This window comes from Peromyscus maniculatus, chromosome 17 (genome assembly GCF_049852395.1).
Source record: "Peromyscus maniculatus bairdii isolate BWxNUB_F1_BW_parent chromosome 17, HU_Pman_BW_mat_3.1, whole genome shotgun sequence".
NCBI lineage: Eukaryota > Metazoa > Chordata > Mammalia > Rodentia > Cricetidae > Peromyscus > Peromyscus maniculatus.
The window spans coordinates 50,558,338-50,578,455 of NC_134868.1; the positions used below are offsets into that span (position 1 = coordinate 50,558,338).

The window sequence follows — 20,118 nt, forward strand, 5'->3', positions numbered from 1 at the left end:
GCACACACATCCACATCCACCAGCCTTCACACATCCGAATGCACCAGCCCTCACACATCTGCATCCACCAGCCCTCACACATGTGCATGCACACACATCCAAATCCACCAGCCCTCACACATGTGCATGCACATACATCCGCATCCACCAGCCCTCACACATGTGCATCCACACACATCTGCATCCACCAGCCCTCCCACATATGCATGCACACGCATCCACATCTACCAGCCCTCACATATATGCATGTACACACATCCACATCCACCAGCCTTTACACATATGCATGCACACACATCCGCATCCACCAGCCCTCACACATATGCATGCACACACATCTGCATCTACCAGCCCTCACACATATGCATGCACACGCATCCACATCCACCACACAGACACTGTGCTGTTTCCCCTTGAAAGTAAAATCATGGCTCAAAGAACCACAAAAAGTAAACATTTAAACTATCTTTTAAATCTGTTTCTAAATCAAAATAACTAAATTGGAATTAGCCCCAGCTCAACTAAAGCAATGATCGAATTTACACAGGAAAAACACTTAAACACCTTAAGCTTCAGATCTCTGAAGATATGAAACAACTTTGAAGAAAATACTCTAAAATGGGAATCTATTAGACATCTATAGTTCACACATCGCACATGAAAAGCAAGATGACCAGTATTCTAAATAGTTGTTCTTTGTGAATGAAAGGTTGTTTTGTTTGGCCCTCTGTAGATGTCCATAGATACATACATACTTTAAAGCGAGCTTGTTTGGCCAGGTAAAATGCCTTTCCAGCCAGCACAAGAGATACCAATTCTGAATGAGCAAAATTTGTCTGGAATGTGATAAGGAAAAAAATGTTTCTGACTCTAAGACCGTTTGAAGGACAAAGCTGATGAAATATTGACATTTCTAAGACATCGTGCTCTGGAGACCAAGGTAACTAAACAAAACATGCTCAGAAGAAACCCCCAGATGTGAAGGAGAAGCAGGGACACCTGAGAAAAGCAGTTGCATTCCCTCTGCACAGAGCAAGGTTCACTTCAGTTGAACAGTGCTCATCCTTGGATACTGGACATGCAAACAGTTACAGGTCTTCCAAAAGGGCTACACAGTATAGGATGAATGAGGAAGAAAAACAAACAAACAAACAAATAAAAAACCAGAATCTTTTCCAAGCTGAAAGCTTTTTTTGTTTTGTTTTGTTTTTTTCAAGACAGGGTTTCTCTGTGTAGTTTTGGTGCTTATCCTGGATCTCGCTCTGGTAGTGCAGGCTGGCCTCGAACTCACAGAGATCCGTCTGCCTCTGCCTCCCGAGTGCTGGGATTAAAGGCATGCGCCACCACCGCCCGGCTGCCCAAGCTGAAAGCTTTTTATTGTCTTACAGAGGAATTGGCATGGAAGGCCATGGCAGAACATGGTAAAGCAACTCGTCGGGCTAGTCCACTCAACCTTTGGTTTTCACTTGTTTTGTGGGACTGGGACTAGAACTCGGGGCCAACACCACTGAGCGATATCCCCAGTTGGTAGCGTATTCAGCTTTGTGCTCTGACTCTTCACTCAAACATCCCGAGCCAATGACTTCGCTTTTCTGTGTCTTCACTTCCTCACTTATAAAACTGACAATGTAAAGAGCCTAAGTTACAGGATTATAAGGCCCAAACCGGTTAACAGTCACAAAGAGCACTTAGTCCCGGGGGGCTAATGAATCATGTGAAGACCACAAGGAGTCCCTTTTGGCAACATACAGAATGTACTGTATCTTTGGGTCCCAAGACAGATTTAGAAGTGGAAAGAGGCATAAACACATTATTCTATTTTCAAAAAAAAAAAAAGGACTAACAAGATTCAGTGAGTCAGTGATTCAGAAGCCTGACAGTGAGGAGGCTGGGGAGAGCTGCGGTTTGTAAAGTGCTGCTACAGTCACATCAGGACCTCTCCCCAGCATCCACCTGAAAAGCTGAGGAGTCCTTTCTCAGGAGCCCCCCACATTGTCTTTCATTTGAGACATGATTTCTAACCAGGTCCTGTGGCCTCTCGATTAGGCTGGCCTGGCTGGTCAGGAAGTCCCAGGGATCTCTGTGTTTTCACCTCCCCAGGTTTTCACCCCTACAGACGAGTGTTCATGGTGCTGGAAAGTACTCTGCACACTACCAAAAGAGAAAGCACCCAACAGCTACAAACTCCTCCATCTACAATGGTGACCTGCCTGCAAGACACGCTGGTGCAGTAGTGGTACAGAGCCTGTGGGAGCAACCACCCGCTCTCTGATTGGATCTAAGACCCACTCCACAAGATAAACCCATATCCTGTGTGGGTAGCCAAGAACCTGAGACTAGATTGGCCAGGGACCTAGGGGAAAAACCAAATACAACTGTTCTGCTAAAGGGTTATTGTAATAAAATGACTCCTAATGACATTCTGCAATACTCATAGGTCAGTGCCTTGCTCAGCCATCATCAGAGAAGCTTCCTCCTACAGCAGATGGGAACAAATACAGAGACCCACAGCCAGACAATATGCAGAGAGTGGGAGACCTTGGAACACTCTGTCCTAAGCAGGATGTCTCTATCAAATCCCTCCCCTCAGGGCCCAGGGAACCCTGCAGAACAGAAGGTGGAAAGACTGTAAGAGCCGGAGGGGATGGAGGACACCAAGGAAACAAGGCCTTCTAAACACAGCAGAACCGATGCACATATGAACTCTCAGAGATTGAGGCAGCATGCACCAGGCCTGCACGGATCTGCACCAGATGGGGTCCTAAAGCTGAAAGGAGAAGTGGACATATGTCCCCATCCCTAGCCCAGAAGCTATCTCCAATTGATAATCACTTGCAAAAGAAAAAAATAAGTTTTCTCCAAGACATTCTTAAGGGTAGGCCCTAGGCCCAGAAGTAGATGGCCAACAGTAAATGAACTCAACGGCATCTTAGAGGTTCCTTGTCTCATAATGTTAGGTCGGGGCATTTGTTTGTTTGTTTGTTTAACCTAACAAGTCCTTTGAATTATGACTTCTGGTTTTGTGTTTTTATGGGATTCCTGTGTGTGCAACCCTGTATGGGTCTGAGTCCACGTGTATTTCTTGTGCTTTTTCTTTGGCTCTATTTCTTCTGTTTGTTTTTTCCTATTCCAATTTGTTTTTGTTTTATTTTTTCATTTTATTTTATTATTATTCCTTAGATGCCTGCTTGTTCTCTAATGAGAGAGAGAAAGGGTGTGGATTTGGATGGGAGGGGAGGGAGGGTGGAACTGCGAGGGACTGAAGGACAGGAAACCATAATCAGGATATACTGTATGAAAAAAAACATCTCTTTTCAATGAAAGAAACTATAGTATCACCCCCAAGGGTCAAGGACCATCCTGACAGAAGGGGTATAAAAACTGTAGGATCCAGAAGTTGGGGAGGACAGGCATGAAACAGTATCTTTGGAATATGCCATGACCTCTGCACTCGGAACTCACAGTGTCTGTGGCTGCCTGAACAAGACCACCATGGAGTGGAGAGGGGCTCTGAGCCTCCATCACTAGCTGAAGAGATACTGACGATAAATAGTTTTTGAGGGAAAGAGAAAACCTAAAGAGGTTATGTGAATCTGATGGCCAGGACAGCTATATGGTCCCCCAGCTCTCAACAAGTTCTCTGTCCCCAGAACTCACAGCCACAGACTCAACCAGCTATGGATAGGAAACATTCAGAAAAAAGTACTGCATCTGTACTGCAATGCACAGGCTCCATTCTTGTTATTGTTCTGCAAACAATGCACCTTAACAACTACTTACACAGAATTGCATTGTACTGTTTCGTGAGTAACCTAGAGATGACCTGGGGTTGACAGGAAGTGCTGTGTAGGTGTTATGTGAATACTATGCAGTGTTGGTATCTGGGGGCCCCAAAATTAATCTCCCACAGAAACTGAAAGATGAATATGCTTTAAATTTTTCACCAAAAAAAAATAATGCTAATTGGTATAGTCTGAAGAATGGATCATGAACACCACAGTTCACCTAGATCGTATTAATTTTGATTACATGAAGGCACTGATTGGATTTTGAAATGCTGAAAAATCTTGATACCAACCTATATTTCTCTGAATTAGCATACACTCCTTCGCAGAAAAATGGCTCTTCCTCGAAATTCCAAAGTTAAAGCAGTATTTGTTCTTCCCCACATCAAACAGAGTGCAGTTAAACACTGTTCTCCTCTCTCCCAGGGACAGGCTGTTTTCAGCCAGCTGAAAAGTCCTCTCCTCCGGGTGTCTCGGGGCCTCTTTGTAAACAGTGAGCACTCCTTGGACAAAGACACAAGGAGGTGGCAGGACCATCACCTCCACCACAGACTCACACGTGACTTCCGGCGCCATCGTCAATGTGTATCCGAATTTTTGGGCCAGGTCAATGGGTCCGGTAGAAGTAATGACTGAGTCTTGGCCCCAAAGCTTCAGCGACACAGTGGCATAGGCTTTCACCCCAATGGGTGCACAGCCAAACTCAACCCACTGACCTTGAGCGAGTTCTGTCCTTTTGCTGGCTCTGATCTCCAGCGGCTGCCCCCTTGTTCCTGCCTCAGGAAGACTGTCAGTGAAAACCACGTCCACCAGCATGTCCGGCTTGTCCGCTGGAAACAGGCAGAGCGGCTGGGTGGTAAAAAGGCCCACTTGGAAGGTGCCTTCTGCGGCCTTGGCGGTCCTGTTCAAATCGATGTGAAAGACAGGCCATTCCACCTTCAGAAAGGCACTCTTCTCCCAGCAGGGAACTTGAGTGCTGTTGTCCGTCACTTCTGGAATCATTACGAACCAGTAGTCACCCGCCTCCTTGAAGTAGAAGCACTCAAACTGGAGCGTCCCCTGGGACTGGTCGGTCAGGAGGTGCTTTGTGGTCAGAGTCTGATTGGTGTTGGCCGCCCACAGCATGACAGACACGTTCCTCAGTGTCCCGTTAACGTCACCGAGATAGCGGAAACCCACCGACACTGTCCTGTTGCTCAGTGCCACGTGGACTGGCTCTCGCAGGAGGAGGTACTCAGTTTCTCCAAGGACTGAAAGAAAATGGTCAGAATTGCATTTTAAAGGGAGCGCTTGAGTGGGCCTATCAGTGATGCAATGAAAATGGCTTCTCAGACAGTAGAGACTGTGGAACCAAGCCAAGGATGTCATAACGACACAGCAACTAAGGGTCGAGCACCCAGCTTGTTCCTTTCTAAGAGCGCTCTCTGATGTTTCATCGCCCTTACGTTTCACATGGTGAACAGTGATACGTACTCCGAACTCACAACATTCGACATCTAACCGCAGTGAATAACTATGAAGGTAGAAGAATAATTGACCATCCTCAGGCTTAAACTTCAGGCCCTCACATTTCTTACTTCAATCATTTTCTGGGGTTCAGAGAAAGTTTGGTTTGAACGGCACAATACACATGGCTGTAGGTTATTTAAAATGCCAGATACTTAACCTCTCTTCAAAGTGATTATTGTCCAGTGTTCAAGATAAGCACTTGGGAATTTTTACCAGTAAAAGAACCCGTGCCCTCCACTTGGGTGAGGAGGAGAGTTTTAGCTGGATGAGAGATGCTATTTCTTTATTCTTTGTTGGTCATCCACAGTAGTATGAACATTTCTGAAATAACTAGGCATGTCCTTGGCAGCTTCAATGACATGGCAGCAACTGGTCCTGGCACCGACAGAGCAGATGACTACCAATTTCCCAAGTACCATTCAGCTATGATCAAGCATATCTTTTCAAAAGAGACCCAGCAGGGCAGCTGAATGGTACAAAGAATGCAGACACATAAGAATCTTTGTTTCCTTTCTGAGCTGGATCCAAATACATATCAAAGCAGGCAGGATTTGGCAATGTAACAGTCAGCTGGCCCATGGCTGGGTAAGACATTATTCCATAGTGAAAGAACTGCCAGGACCCCTTTTCAGTTTGAAAAATGTTACACAATTAAAAATGTATTATTCTTATTGTATATACCCCATCCACATATTGTATATGCATATTATATTGCACATATCTAAAGGGGCTCATATTTTTGTTTACACTTACCATCTTTAAACTTCTCTTATCTGTATGTAATCAGTGATGACTAGAATCAGCACATAGATATATTAAAACATAGATATTGTACCTCATCTGTTTCCTACTTGAGATTAAAATAAGATATATAAAACTTGGATAGATTTGAATACTTGATCATACTTACTTAAATATATATAACAGGATAAAGTTTGCTTTGTGTTGTTTTTCCATTTAGGGAAAATGGAAGTTGAAGACTATTCCTTTGCATCTGGAGACATGAGTTGAGGAAGGTGTTCACTAGTGCCCAAAGAGCCTGTCACACCATCACAGGCCAAGGAAGGGATTAAGACTGAGACAAAAGCAATTTTAAAGATGTTTCGCCGGGCGGTGGTGGCGCACGCCTTTCATCCCAGCACTAGGGAGGCAGAAGCAGGCGGATCTCTGTGAGTTCGAGGCCAGCCTGGGCTACAGAGTGAGTTCCAGGAAAGGCGCAAAGCTACACAGAGAAGCCCTGTCTCAAAAAACCAAAAAAAAAAAAAAAGATGTTTCAAAAAATTTTTAAGTGTGTGTGTGTGTGTGTGTGTGTATGTGTGTGAGAGAGAGAGAGAGAGAGAGTGTGTGTGTGTGTGTGTGTGTGTGTGAGAGAGAGAGAGAGAGAGAGAGAGAGAGAGAGAGAGAGAGAGAGAGAGAGAGAGAGAGAATGAGAACAGTTGCCTACAGAGGCCAGACACATTGGGTGCCCTGGGTTTCAGGTGGCTTAGAACCACTTAACACAGATGCTGGTAATGGACCCAGTCTCCTTACTCGCTCTTAACTGTTGAACGATTTCTCCAGCCCCACTAAAGTCAGTTTACTTTAAATTTGAAAGGGTCAGGACTGTTCTCTAGTGCATCTTAAGACTAAGAGGCACATGTCAATTCCTTAATGTCTGAGTTAGGCTTTCAATGGCTGTCATAAAACACCATGACCAAAAGCAACTTGGGACGGAAACAGTTTATTTCAGCTTATAACTGAATAACTTATGCTGGTGTTTAGTTATTTGGGGAAAATAGATCTATATCAGAGAAAGTTTGGTTAAATGGCATAATATAAGTTGCTATATATTATTTAAAATGTAAGATACCTAACTTCTCTTCAAAGTTATTATTATCCCATATTCAAGATAAGCGCTTAAGAATTTTTAGCAGTAGAAGAACTGGTGTCCTTACGTGGGTGAGGAAGGAATTTTCAGGTGGATGAGAAAAGTTATTTATTTACCCCATAATATATGAACACTTCTGAAATAACTAGGTATGTCACACTGCATCACTAGGAGAAGTCAGGGCAGGAACTTAACACAGGAACCTAGAGGCAGGAACTGAAGCACAGGCCATGGAGGATGCTGCTTACTGGTTTGCTTTTCATGGCTTGCTCAGCCTGCTTTCTTATAGAACTCAGGACCACCAGCCCAGGGTTGGCACTACCCACAGTGGTCTGGGCTCTTCCACATCAATCATTAATCAGGAAAAGGATCTACAGACTTGCCTGTAGGCCAGTTTTATGAAGGCGAGATCTCAACTGAGAGGCCCTCTTCTCAAATGACTCTAGCTTGTGCCAAGCTGACACAAAACTAACCAACAGTTACTAACAAGAGTGGGACTGTTTTGTTTGCTGTGTTTTGTTTTGAGCTAGGATTTCATGTAGCAATCCTCCTGCCTTCTCCATCCCAAATGCTAGGATTACAAGCTTGCACATGCCAAATGATGCAGATTCTCTTATAAATGACAGAGACTGTCAATGAGGCTGACCAGATTCTGGTTCAATGGGAGCCAAAGAATGAAAACAATATACATGTCCAGATGAAAAAGGAGAACAGAGCTGGGTGGTGGTGGCGCACACCTTTAATCCCAGCACTTGGGAGGCAGAGCCAGGTGGATCTCTGTGAGTTCGAGGCCAGGCTGGTGTACAGAGTGAGGTCCAGGGAAGGCACAAAGCTACACAGAGAAACCCTGTCTCGAAAAACCAAAAAAAAAAAAAAAAAAAAAAAAGAAAGAAAGAAAGAGAGAGAGAGAGAGAGAAAGAAAAAGGAGAACAAAGAAGCAATGGATGGGTCCCCGTGGGAGTAGAAAACAGAAGATATGTACTGAAGGAAGAACTCACCACCATACCCCAGAATTCCTATTTGTTTGGACGAGAAGACGCTCTCATTCTAAAAACTACTATCTGGTCCTACTACATCCTGACACTACTCTAGTGGGTTTTTTTTGTTTTGTTTTTTTTTTTTTTGCTTTGTTTTGTTTCTTCTGTTCTTTCATTTTCCCTTCCCCCATTTATGACAGAATTGAAAGTAACTGGAATATTCACATAAGCATGTGTATATACACACATGTGGATAACCCATACTAATAGATTTCATCTATATTCAATAGATATGAAAGGGGGAAAAAGAAGTACGAAAGCATCACTTTTTTGCCAGGCATGGTGGTATCCACCTTTAACCCAGTGATCGGGAGGCATGCACAGCACATCACAGGGTAGCCAGGGCTACGTAGTAAGCCCCCGTCTCAGAGAGAAGAGAAAAGGGAGGGAGAGAGAAGTGTAATGTTTTCATTTATTTGGTAGTCGTGACGCTTTTGTTTTTGTTTTTGAGTTAAAAATACGTTTAGATTGAAATTTGAATCCATCAGGCAAAACCCCTGAGGTACAGCATTTCCTGAGAAGCCAGGGTAACAGCCTTATGGCTTCAAGATAGTTCAGTTGACCCACTTGACCTCACCCCCATGGGGTCACCAACATCAGTGCATTGATCTCCTTCTGACAGCAATGGCTCCATGTGTTCCCACCGTACTCACCATAGTCACAGAGCACCACCAGCAACAGATTTGAAAAGTCCTTCAACATTGGTTTCATTCTGATCAGTAAAATCCCAGGCCTTTAGTCTCCTCATGTCCTTTCTCACATCACAATTGTGGCTTTTTTTTCCCCCAAAAGCACCTGAAATTAGAAACTCAAAGTTGATGACTCCAGTTAATGTGATTCACAGAACCGTAAAAAGCACCGAAGGCGTTTGTTCATAAAACCACAAAGTCAGGGGCTGGATGGGTGTCTGTGGTGAGGGGCAGGACTACTCTTCCAAGAGGCCCTGAGTTTGGTTTCCAGCACCCATGCTGGGCAGCTCACAACCCTGGCTAACTCCAGCTCCTCTTCTGGCCTCTCAGGACACCTGCATACATGTGGTATACACTCAAGTAGGTACACATGAAAACATCCATAAAAATAATTATAAATATGATAAATAAAATAAAATAATAAAAAATAAGAATAAATTTTAAATGGCAATGCCATTCTAAGAAGTCAAATTATCTAGGAGGCATTAAAAAAATATAGAGAAGTGTAACACAAGTCTTAAAAGGTCTTATTAATAAAAAAAAACCCAGAGCCAGATATTGGGGTGAAAGCTGAAAGATCAGAGAAGCAGAAAGAAGCCAGTCACATTCTTACAGCTAGAAAATCCTCAGCCCCTGTCTTCCAGAAGACCTGAGTTCAATTCCCAGCACCCACATGGCAGCTCACAACTGTCTGTAACTCCAGTTCCAGAGGATCTGATACCTTCACACCAATGCACATAAAATAAAGTGAAAGAAGAAAGAAAAGGAAGGAAGGAAGGAAGGAAGGAAGGAAGGAAGGAAGGAAGGAAGGAAGGAAGGAAGGAAGAGAGAAAGGAAGAGAGAAAGAAAAAATTCTTAGCCCAAGAGAGAGCTATTTCCTGTATACTCACGCCTATATACCTTTGTGTGCCCTGCCATCTTACTTCCTCTCTCTGCCCAGCTACATCACTTCCTCTTTCTGCCCAGCTACATCACTTCCTCTTTCTGCCCAGCTTTATCACTTCCTGTCTGTCTGTCCAGACCTCCAGACCTTTATGGTTAACTAGCACTGGGATTAAAGGCATGTGCCACCATGCCTGGCTCTGTTCCCAGTGTGGTCTTGAACTCACAGAGATCTGGATGGATCTCTGCCTCCCGAATGCTAGGATAAAAGGCATGTGCTACTATTGTCTGACTTCTATGTCACGGAGGACAGAAGGAGCACGTAATCCCAAAACAGTTAATCAGAAGAAAGGAGGGGGAACACCACAAGAACAAAATAACAGGAATTAATAAACACTGCTCAGTAGTAACTCTCAATATGAATGGTCTTAAGTCCCAAATAGAAAGACACAGAATTACATATTGGACCAGAAAACAGGCTCCATCTTCACTGCATTCAAGAAGCACACCTCGCTATCAGAAATAGATGTCAACTTAGGGTAAAAGGATGAAAACCAATGGGATCACGAAACAAGCAAGTGTAGATACTTTAATACCCGAAAGAAACAGACTTCAGGCCAAAACTAATCAGAAAAGACAGGGAAGGACATTGCCTACTTGTTAAAGGAAAATTCACCAAGGGGATTATTTCAGTTCTAAATATTATTGCACCAATGCACCACACACAGGGCACTCAGTTTCATAAATGAAATATTACTACAGGTAAAACCACATGTTGACCCTTTCACAATTGAACCTCTCCCCCAAATAAAATATCTTGGGATAGCTCTAACAAAGTAAGTGAAAGACTTATAATACAAACTTGGGGACATTGGATAAATAGGTTGAAGAAGATATAAGAAGATGGAAAGATCTCCCATGCTCATGGTAGAATTAATATAGTGAAAATGGCCACCCTATCAAAAACAACCTACCGATTCAATGCAATCCTCATCAAAATTACAACACATTTCTTCATAAAAATTGAAAAAAAAAAACCTTAAACCTTATGTGGAAATACAAAAAAAAAAACAAACAAACAAACAAACAATAAAAACAGGATAACTCAAAATGGATCAAGGACCTTAACATAAGATGGAATACTTGAATCTTAAGCAAATTTGGGGGATAGGCTTAAACTCGTGGGCACAGGAAAGGACTTTCTGAACAGGACACTGACTGCACAGGAATTACAACCAACATTTTTTTTTCTCTTATTAAGTTTTTTTCATATATTTTGATCATATTTTCACTCTCCCAACTCCTCCCTACCCACCCATCCTTATATTCTTTTTCCCTTTCAAAAACAAAAACAAAAAACAAGAAAACAAACCCACAAAAAGAAAAATGAAGACAAAGATACAAGAGACCAGTAAGATAAAAAAAAAATCTCCAAACAATGCAAAATAAAGCAAAAGTCCACAAAAATACCATGGAGGTTATTTTGTATTGGCCAACAAGGTTTAACCCATTTCTGGCACTGGAGGTTTTACTTGGTGGCATAAGATGTCTAGTTGGGGCATTGCCTCTCCTATTATTCGGTGACTCCCCTTAGATTTCTCTTATGTATGCATATATTTGGGGGCTTCTGTAGCCTCAGGTGTCCATTGGGCTTTTTTGTTTCTCTTACATATGCATATATTTGGGAAGTTTCTGTATGTAGCCTTTGGTCTTCATTTGGCTTTCCTGAAGGCTTTTACTCTTAGCTGTCCCTCCACATATTCCCTCCTTTACCCTGCTCTCCCACCAGACTCTCCATATGTGATTCTCCTATTCCAATTTCCCTTTATCTCTCCAGAAATGTCTCCTACTTCCCCTTCCGGGGAGACCTTCTCTTCCCCCCACCCCCATCTATTACTAGATACCTAATCTCTGTGCTTATTCAGACTGTAGTCCACATTTCAAAGGCTTGCAAGCTATCATCTCCATATAAAGGAAAACATATACTATTTCTCTTTTGAGATCTGGGTTACTCAGGATGATTCCACCCCCCCCAGGTCCCATCCATTTACCTGTGAATTTCATAATTACATACTTAATAGATCAATAATATTCCATTGTTTAAATGTACCATATTTTCATTATCCAATCATCAGTGGAAGGATCTAGATTATTTCCAATTTTTTTGGCTATTATGAATACAGCAGCAGTGAACATGGTTGAGCAAGTGTCTCTATGATAAGGTATATACAATCTGGGGATATATATATATATATATATATATATATATATATATATATATATATCCTTTGGATACATGCTCTGGATCTTGAGGTAGATCAATTCCCAGCTTCCTGGGGAGCCTGATGGCTAAGGATGTTGAACAGTTTTAAAAGTATTTCTCAGCAATTGTGTTTCATCTTTAGAGAAGTCTGTGGTTGGTTCTGTACCTCACTTTTAATTGGTTCTTTTCTTGTTCAGTGGTTTCTTTTTTTTTTAAAGTTCTTTATATATTCTAGATACTGTCTAGAGTTGTGTAGTTGGTAAAGTTCTTTTCTCATTCTGTAGTCTGCTGCTTTGCCTGAATGATGGTGTCCTTTGCCATACTGAAGCCTTTCAGAGTCTGAGGTTCCATTTATTAATTGGTCTTCATGCCTATGCTATCAATGTCCTGTTCAGACAGTCCCTTCCTGTACCAGTAAGTTCAAGCCCATTCCCCAGCTTTTCTTCTGGTATCTGGGCCTTATGTTGAGGTCTTTGGCCCATTTGAAGTTGAATTTTGGAGGGTGATAGATATGGATCTATTTGCATTCTTCTACAAGCAACCATCCAGTTTGTCCAGCACCATTTGTTGACGATGCCATCTTTTTTCCAGTCAAAAGTCAGAAGACCAACAATTAATAAATGACTAAAAATTGTCTGAACACCAGAGGGCACCATCATTTGAGCCAAGCAACGGATTGCAGAATGTGGAAAAATCTTTACCAATTATACACCTTACATCAAGCAAACAACCCATTAAAAACGGGTATAGGACTAAACAGAAAGTTCTCTAAAGATGAAACCCAAATGGCTCAGAAATGCTTTTAAAAATGTTCAACATCCTTCGCCATCAAAGAATGCAAATTAAAACTACTTTGAGATTTAATCTTACCCCAGTCAGAATGGCCAAGATTAATACACAAATGACAGCACATGCTGGTATGAATGCAGGGAAAGGGGAACACTCCATCATTGCTGGTGAGAGTGCAAACTGCTACAGTCACTATGGAAACCAGTGTGGAGATTCCTCAACAAGCTGAAAATCGACCAACACAAGGTCCAGCTATACTCCTCTAGAGGATATACACTTGTGCTGGCTTGTTTTATGTCAACTTGATATAAGCTAGAGTCATCTGAAAAAAGGGAACCTCAATAGGAAAAATGTCTCTGTAAGATCCAACTATAGAGTATTAGTGATTGAAATGGGGAGGGCCCAGTCCATTGTGCGGTTTCATCCCTGGGCTGGTAGTACTGGGTTCTATAAGAAAGCAGGTTGAAGAAGCCATGATGAGCAAGCCAGTAATCAGCACTCCTCCATGGCCTCTGCATCAACTCCTGCCTCCAGGTTGCTGCCTTGCTTGAGTTTGTGTCCTGACTTCTTTCCCTGATGGACTATGGATGTGGAAGTATAACCCACTTCTTTCTTTCTTCCCCAACTTCCTTTTGATCACAGTATTTCATTATAGCCGTAGTAACCCAAACTAAGAATGGACTCTACATCTTACTACAGAGATACTTGCTCATTCATGTTCACTGCTGTTCCATTCATAATAGTCAGCAATTGGAAATAGTCTAGATATCCACCAACTGATGAATAGATAATGAAAATGTGGTACATTTACACAATGATATTCAGCTTCTAAGAAAAATTAAATTTGCAGGTAGATGGGTGGAGCTAGAAATGATCCTCCTGAGAGAGAAAACATAGACCTGAAAAGACAAATAGTACATGTTTTCTCTTATATGTAGACATTAGCTTTTAAGCTTTAGATATGTGTGTTTCAATTAGAATAATCTCAAGCTTATGTAGCTAGTGAGGGACTAAGGGGGAGGAATGGGAAATAGGATATAGTATTATAAAGAGATAAATGAGAAACCAGGAGGTTTACATGTAGAGGGGAATGAGAGGACAGGGTAAAGAAAGGACTATGGGAAGGACGCCTCACACTAAAGGCCTTTTGGAAAGTCATATGTAACCTACTACTGTAGATGTTTCCATAAATACATATATGAAAGTAATTTAAATGGAGTCACCATCTACTGGGGGAGAAATGCCCACCTACATATCTTATGCCATCAAGTAAAAGCCCCAATGCCAAGAATGGGTTACATCTTATTGAGTTGTTGGACAAAGGAGTCCCAGGGAGTCTCTCAAACATCACAGGCTGTTATCAAGGCTATTGGTTGATTTCCACAACCTGTTGAAGACACAACTTACATGTGTTATTAAACATTGAGAATTCAAGCTGGTGCCTAACTAAAGGCATCACCTCTACAGCACATCACTAGAGGAGAATCATCAGTCATCAGTATCTCCCAGCTACAAATCCTTTAACCTACAACAGTGATCTGCCTGCAAGATAATGTGGTGCAATACTGGCATAAATATGGGAGTAACCAACCTCTTTTTGACTAGATTTAAGGCTCCTGTACTGCATGGAACCTATATTTGACACTGCTAAAGGGGCCAAGAACCTGAGACTAGATAGGTCTTGAGAACCTGAGACTAGATAGGTCTTGAGAACCTGAGACTAGATAGGTCTTGAGAACCTGAGACTAGATAGGTCTTAAGACCTACGGGAAAACCTATTGTCCTGCTGAAGGAGCACAGTGATACAATGACTCCTAATGAAATATTGCTATGCCCACAGATCAGTGTCTTGCTCACCCCTCATCAGAGAATTAACAGAGACTCACAACTGAACAATGTACAGAGAGTGAGAGACTTTGGAGGACTCGGTCCTAAATGGGATGTCTCCATCAAATCCCTCCCCTCAAGGCTCAGGGATCTACGTGGAAGAGGAGGTGGAAAGATTGTAGGAGCCGAAGGTGACGAATGACTCCAAGGAAACAGTGTCTTCCAAACACAACAGGGCTGACACACATGTGAACTCACAGAGACTGTGAAATCATGCGTAAGTCCTGCCCAAGTTCAAACCAGACAAAAGTGGACTCAAAGTCTTACCCCTAACCAAGAAGCTATTAACAATACCTGCTGAGAGAAGGAAATCAGTTTTCTCCAGTGGTGTCACTGGTATATCAACCACACTCCAGGGCTGGCCCCAGGCTCAGGACTAGCTCACCAGCACAAAACGAACTTCATGTTTTTTGTGTGCTTTTTGTTTTATTTATTTATTTTCCTTGTTATTCTTTTTTTTTTTTTTGCTTGTTTATTTTGATTTTTGGGGTTTTTTTGGAGTTTTTTTTGTTTGAAAGATAAAAAAGAGAGCATGAAGTTGTTTGTGGAGGAAAGTCAGGAGGCTCTGAGAGAAGTCGGGGGAGGAGAAAAATATGATTAAAATATATTGTGTGATAAAATTATGTTTTATGCATCGAGTGAGAGACCTTGGAACACCTGGCCCTAAATGGGATGTTTCCATCAAGTCCCTCCCCTCAGGGCTCAGAGAACTGAGGAAGAGGAGGCAGAGAGGCTGTAAAAGCCAGAGGGATGGGGGACATCGAGGAATCAAGGCCTTGGAGACACACCAGGGCTGGTGCCCATATGAGCTCACAGACTGTGGCAGCGTGCACAATCCTGCACAGGTCTGCATCAAACGGGGGTCCGGGAGCTGAGAGGAGGGGTGGATACGCACCCCCATCCCTAACCCAGAAACTACATCCCATTGATAGCCATTTGCAAATGAAAAATTAATTTTGGGGGCTGGGGATTTAGCTCAGTGGTAGAGCGCTTGCCTAGCAAGCGCAGGCCCTGGGTTCGGTCCTCAGCTCCGGAAAAAAAAAAAATAGAAAATTAATTTTCTCTGAGGGAGTCTCACTGGGGATACAAACCTTTTCAGGAAAGGCCCCATGCCCAAGCAGTAGATAGCCAACACAAAACAAACCCAAAGGCATCTTCGGAGGGTCTTTGTTTCATAATGTTGTGAGGGCATTTTTTTTTTTTTTTAACCTTACAGGTCCTTTGCATACATATCACGGCTTCTGGTTTGGGTTTTGATGGGATTCCTGTGTGTGCAAACTTGTGTGTGTGAGAGAGAGTCTATATGTGTTTCTTGTGCTTTTTCTTTTCTTTTTTCTTGTTTGGTTATTTTGTCCGATCCAGATTTGTTTTTTATTTTACTGTTATCCCCTTGTCGCCTGTTTGTTTTCCGAGGAGAGACAGAAAGGGTGTGGATCTGGGTGGGAGGGAAGGTGGAGAGGAACTGGGTGGAGAAACTGTAATCAGAATATATTGTGCGGAAAAAAAATCTATCTTCACTCAAAGAAAACATGTTTTTCATTTTTAAAAAATTGAGGGAAAAAAACAAACAATAGATACTCAGCATGTTACAATTTAATGTGAACTCTATGTGGCCCTGCTTTTCTTGTTTGGAGGGGGAGAAAACAGACAAATAAAAATGACCATCTCCTGTCAGTCTTCCAGTACTTGTTGCTGATATGCATCAGGAGATGGGTGATTCGTGGGGCAATCGTCCCAGACCACCTAGGTGGGCAAGGGAAGACCTTGCTGGACCGTGGTTCACAGTGAATTGTAGGAAGGGATCTGAACTTTGATCGAAATACTAGACTCTGGACCACTTAAGGGTAGTCTTTTCATACAAGAATCTAGCAAACTGTTTTATCAACCATAACCACATATATGTTTTCTTAATGCTTAGAGTCCCATGTTAGTCACAGGCCATTTCTTGTGGCGCTGCAGATTGAACCCAAGGCCTCATCCATGCTAGGAAAGCGCTCTGCCATTGAGGCACATCTCTACCCCTTGTATAACGTTCCATTCCAGACGCATGCTACGTACCTTCTGATAAGGACAGAAACGAACAGAATTTAGCAGGCTGACTGAAATAAGCCGCCATTCAGGGGAAAGGAAACTGGTGTGTCTCTATTAGCTTTTGTTCAGTAAGAGCTGGCTGAACAAAGGAAACCCCGCATTTCCTGAGAGTGAAGCAGGCTTCCAAGTTGAAGTACGCAGATGACTGGGTTCCCTTCCCTCCTCAACACACCGAAATGATTTGATCTAACCATTTCCTTGAATGTGGATGGGGAACATGGCTGAAGACTATCGAACTATGGCCCCTGGCACCTGTAGTTTCCCCAAAATCTGAGGCAGGAGGATGGCTTGAGCCGACCAGTCTGAGACCAGCCTGGGCAACATAATAAGACCCCACCTAGCAGCAACGTCTGGAAAGATGAGGTCAGCGTTCTGGGATGGCTTGCTTCTCCGAGATAATATTCCTTTTAAAACTCTTTACTCGGTACTGATTCTGTGATTATATTTTCTGGCTTATGAAGATGAGCGGTTAAACACAGACTTGTGTAATGGTCTGTATTTAGAGACGAACAGAGATGGAATTATAGAAGGACCCAGTCTACCTGTACATCATAACATGCATTATGATTATAATCGTAATATGCCTCTAATTTGTGTGTGTGGTGGTGGGGGGCAGCTACCTGATTTTTTTTTTCACCATGTTCCCAAATCCCTGAATAGTTGTGAGTAGAATACGTGGTGTGAGAATCATTTTAAGAAAATAAGAAGTCGGGCATGTTTTCAAGGCGTTTAAAATACTTGTATAGGGCCTGGGTTTTAGCTCAGTGGTAGAGTGCTTGCCCAGCGTGCGTGAAGCCCTGGGTTTGAACCTTTGGAGCTAAGAAGCAACTCACAAAAGTTTACAGTAGACTGTAAAAGCACCAGTTGAGGAGGTGGAGAGAAGTGGGTGTGGGTGTTCTCAGCGACCAAGAACATCACCTCCCCTTAAAGCCACGTTTTTCCAGAAACCAGCTAAGTAAACGCTTCGTAGCCGCCAACAAAGGACAATTAATTACTCTAACGTCCACAGGACATTATCAAAGAATAAAAGGAAAAGCAACATGATTTTACAAGCAAAGCTTCTGCGTATATGTAGGAATAACGTTTGGTAGGAGGAAATCCCGACCCCAAGGCTGCACTTGTGAACCAGCTTTCTCTATCCGGATGGCAGGGTGGTGCTTCCTCGCGAAGCGGTGCTCTCCCACCACCGACTCACTTTCCAAAGGTGCCGGTCAAGTTCACGCGTGGAAGCCCGGCCCAGTCAGTCAGCATAAGGCTTGTTACTGCCGGCCATTGCTGATTGTTAGTATCCCAGGAAGATTTCTTTGGGGGAAGTTACAAACTTAGGTCGCAACGCTGAGTTTCCAAAAGTCCCAACCTGAACTCCACTTCTGAGCCTATGTGAGTCCGGTCAGTCGGCCACGCCCGCTCCAGGTGCCCGCCTGGCTCCTGGGCCACCTGCGCTCCGGGGTCCTTACCTCTGGTCGGGTCTGGCTGGCACGGTGGAGACGAGTGGGGAGCCTCAGCGGCCACGGGGAGGCTGGGCGAGCATCCCGCGTCCCGCAGCCGCACGCCGGCGTCCGGCACTCTGGCACCCTCCTGGGCAGCCTGGGACCACGCCCCGAGGCGGGCTCTCAGAGGGCGGGGGTCAAGCGCAAGAAGTCCGCCCTACCCACCCCCCGCTCCCCCACTTCTGGGCAGAGCATCTTCCTTTCCTGCCTGTCCCTAGCTTGCCCTCCAGCCACCGGGCAGGAAACTTGCAGGAAACCCTGGGGCCAGAGGCCCTGTGAGGAGGTGTGGTCGCCGCCCGCGCAGGGTCACCCAGCACATACTTTACGCCCATAGCCCGCCTCCCACTGCCGAGACCCGGGGCTTTAAGGGCAAGCCAGCAGCCTTCCTACACTTCACAACCATTCACTTCTTCCCCAGGGTCGTTTTCTTGTGGGGGTGTGGGGGAGGTCCACAAGAAAAACCACTAAAGTGGCATGGGTGACCTGTAAATTTGCTTCCCCAAACATCACCAGCGTTTCAAAAGAACACACGTCAGGTAAAGTGCATTTCCCCTTTTCTTCCTCTGGAGACAAACTTGGTTAATTAAATTAAAAACAAACATTTTTTTTTAAAGTCTATTCTGCAAATGTTATCTTTCTAAAAGAATCGGAGGTTAAGTTTCCCATGGTTTAACAGCTCTGCTCGTCACCCAGTGACGTGCAGTGAGCTCTCTTTTACATAAAACGAACCATGTCACAGACAAAATCATTGTCTGGTAATACAAAGAAGAGCCAGCCTCTAGAGGGCCATTACCCCGCAAGAGGTATTAGGAAATTCTGGAGGAGGGAAGCATGTTAGGACGGAATTGCATGCATTCACGGTGCATGTGTCAAACCCACGTGACTTAATAAGAGTTGGATGTGGTGCACATGACTGCAATCCCAGCAACTGGGGAAACTGAGGCAGGAGGATTTAAAGTATCAGGTCATCCTGGGCTACATAAATGAGACCTTGCCTCTGAAAGTGGGTGGTGGGGATGGCAAGATCAGTGGTAAAGATCTTGCATAATGTGAGTAGGAGGTGGGGGGGGGCGACGATTTATTTATAAATGTCACCTAAATTTCTTCAAATATGCCATTTGCTGAAAGTGATCTTAAAAGACAGCACACTTAGATGTCATCAGAATTCAAGGTTTTTTTTAAAATTTATTTTATTATTTATGCAGTATTCTGTATGTGTCCCCTGCATGACAGAAGAGGGCAGCAGATCTCATTACAGATGGTTGTGAGCCACCATGTGGTTGCTGGGAATTAAACTCAGGACCTCTGGAAGAGCAGTCAGTGCTCTTAACCTCTGAGCCATCTCTCCAGCCCCAAGTTCAAGTTTGTCTAAGAACTAATTAGCCAAGTGTCCAAGGAAGCTGTAGGGCTGTCATCCGTTTTCATTGCCATCAAAATTCTCTACTCCAATATTCATTCATCAACTGAAGTTAGGATTCCTTTCAAATGCATGTCATATAGTCTCTGGTACCACTGGTTGTGAGAACAAAACAATGAAACTCAATGGAGGGTATGTGGATAGCCCAGCAGGTAGTCTTGCTGCCAAGCCTGATGATCCGAGGTAGCCCTGGGTTGTTAATCCCACCTCTTCTCTGCTATAAAAGGTATATGATAGTAAAGTTTTGTGGGGCTTGAGAGCAGCATAAACCGCACCTTGTTATGTATTAATCTTTACAAATATACTCTTTAAAAAAATTTACTTTGGGTGTGACAAATCTTACATGCATTTTTAAAATAACAGCTTTTGCCACTTTTATATTAATTATATTAATTATAGTTCATGACAAACT

The 20,118-nt window shown here is 43.4% G+C and overlaps 1 protein-coding gene across 2 annotated transcripts in view; it reads right to left on the reverse strand.

Moving 5' to 3' along the window:
• Positions 1–18,393, reverse strand: part of Thsd1 (thrombospondin type 1 domain containing 1) — a 33,017-nt gene extending 14,624 nt beyond the window's left edge. For both annotated transcript variants that reach the window (XM_016001574.3, XM_006983003.4), the window contains exons 1-3: positions 18,257–18,393; positions 8,852–8,993; positions 4,079–5,035 (exon numbers count right to left, since the gene is read on the reverse strand). In XM_016001574.3, the coding sequence (XP_015857060.1) occupies positions 4,079–5,035; positions 8,852–8,909 (1,015 nt within the window). In that variant the 5' untranslated portion in view covers positions 8,910–8,993; positions 18,257–18,393. The remainder of the gene's footprint in view (positions 1–4,078; positions 5,036–8,851; positions 8,994–18,256) is intronic.
• Between the last annotated feature and the right edge of the window lie 1,725 nt (positions 18,394–20,118).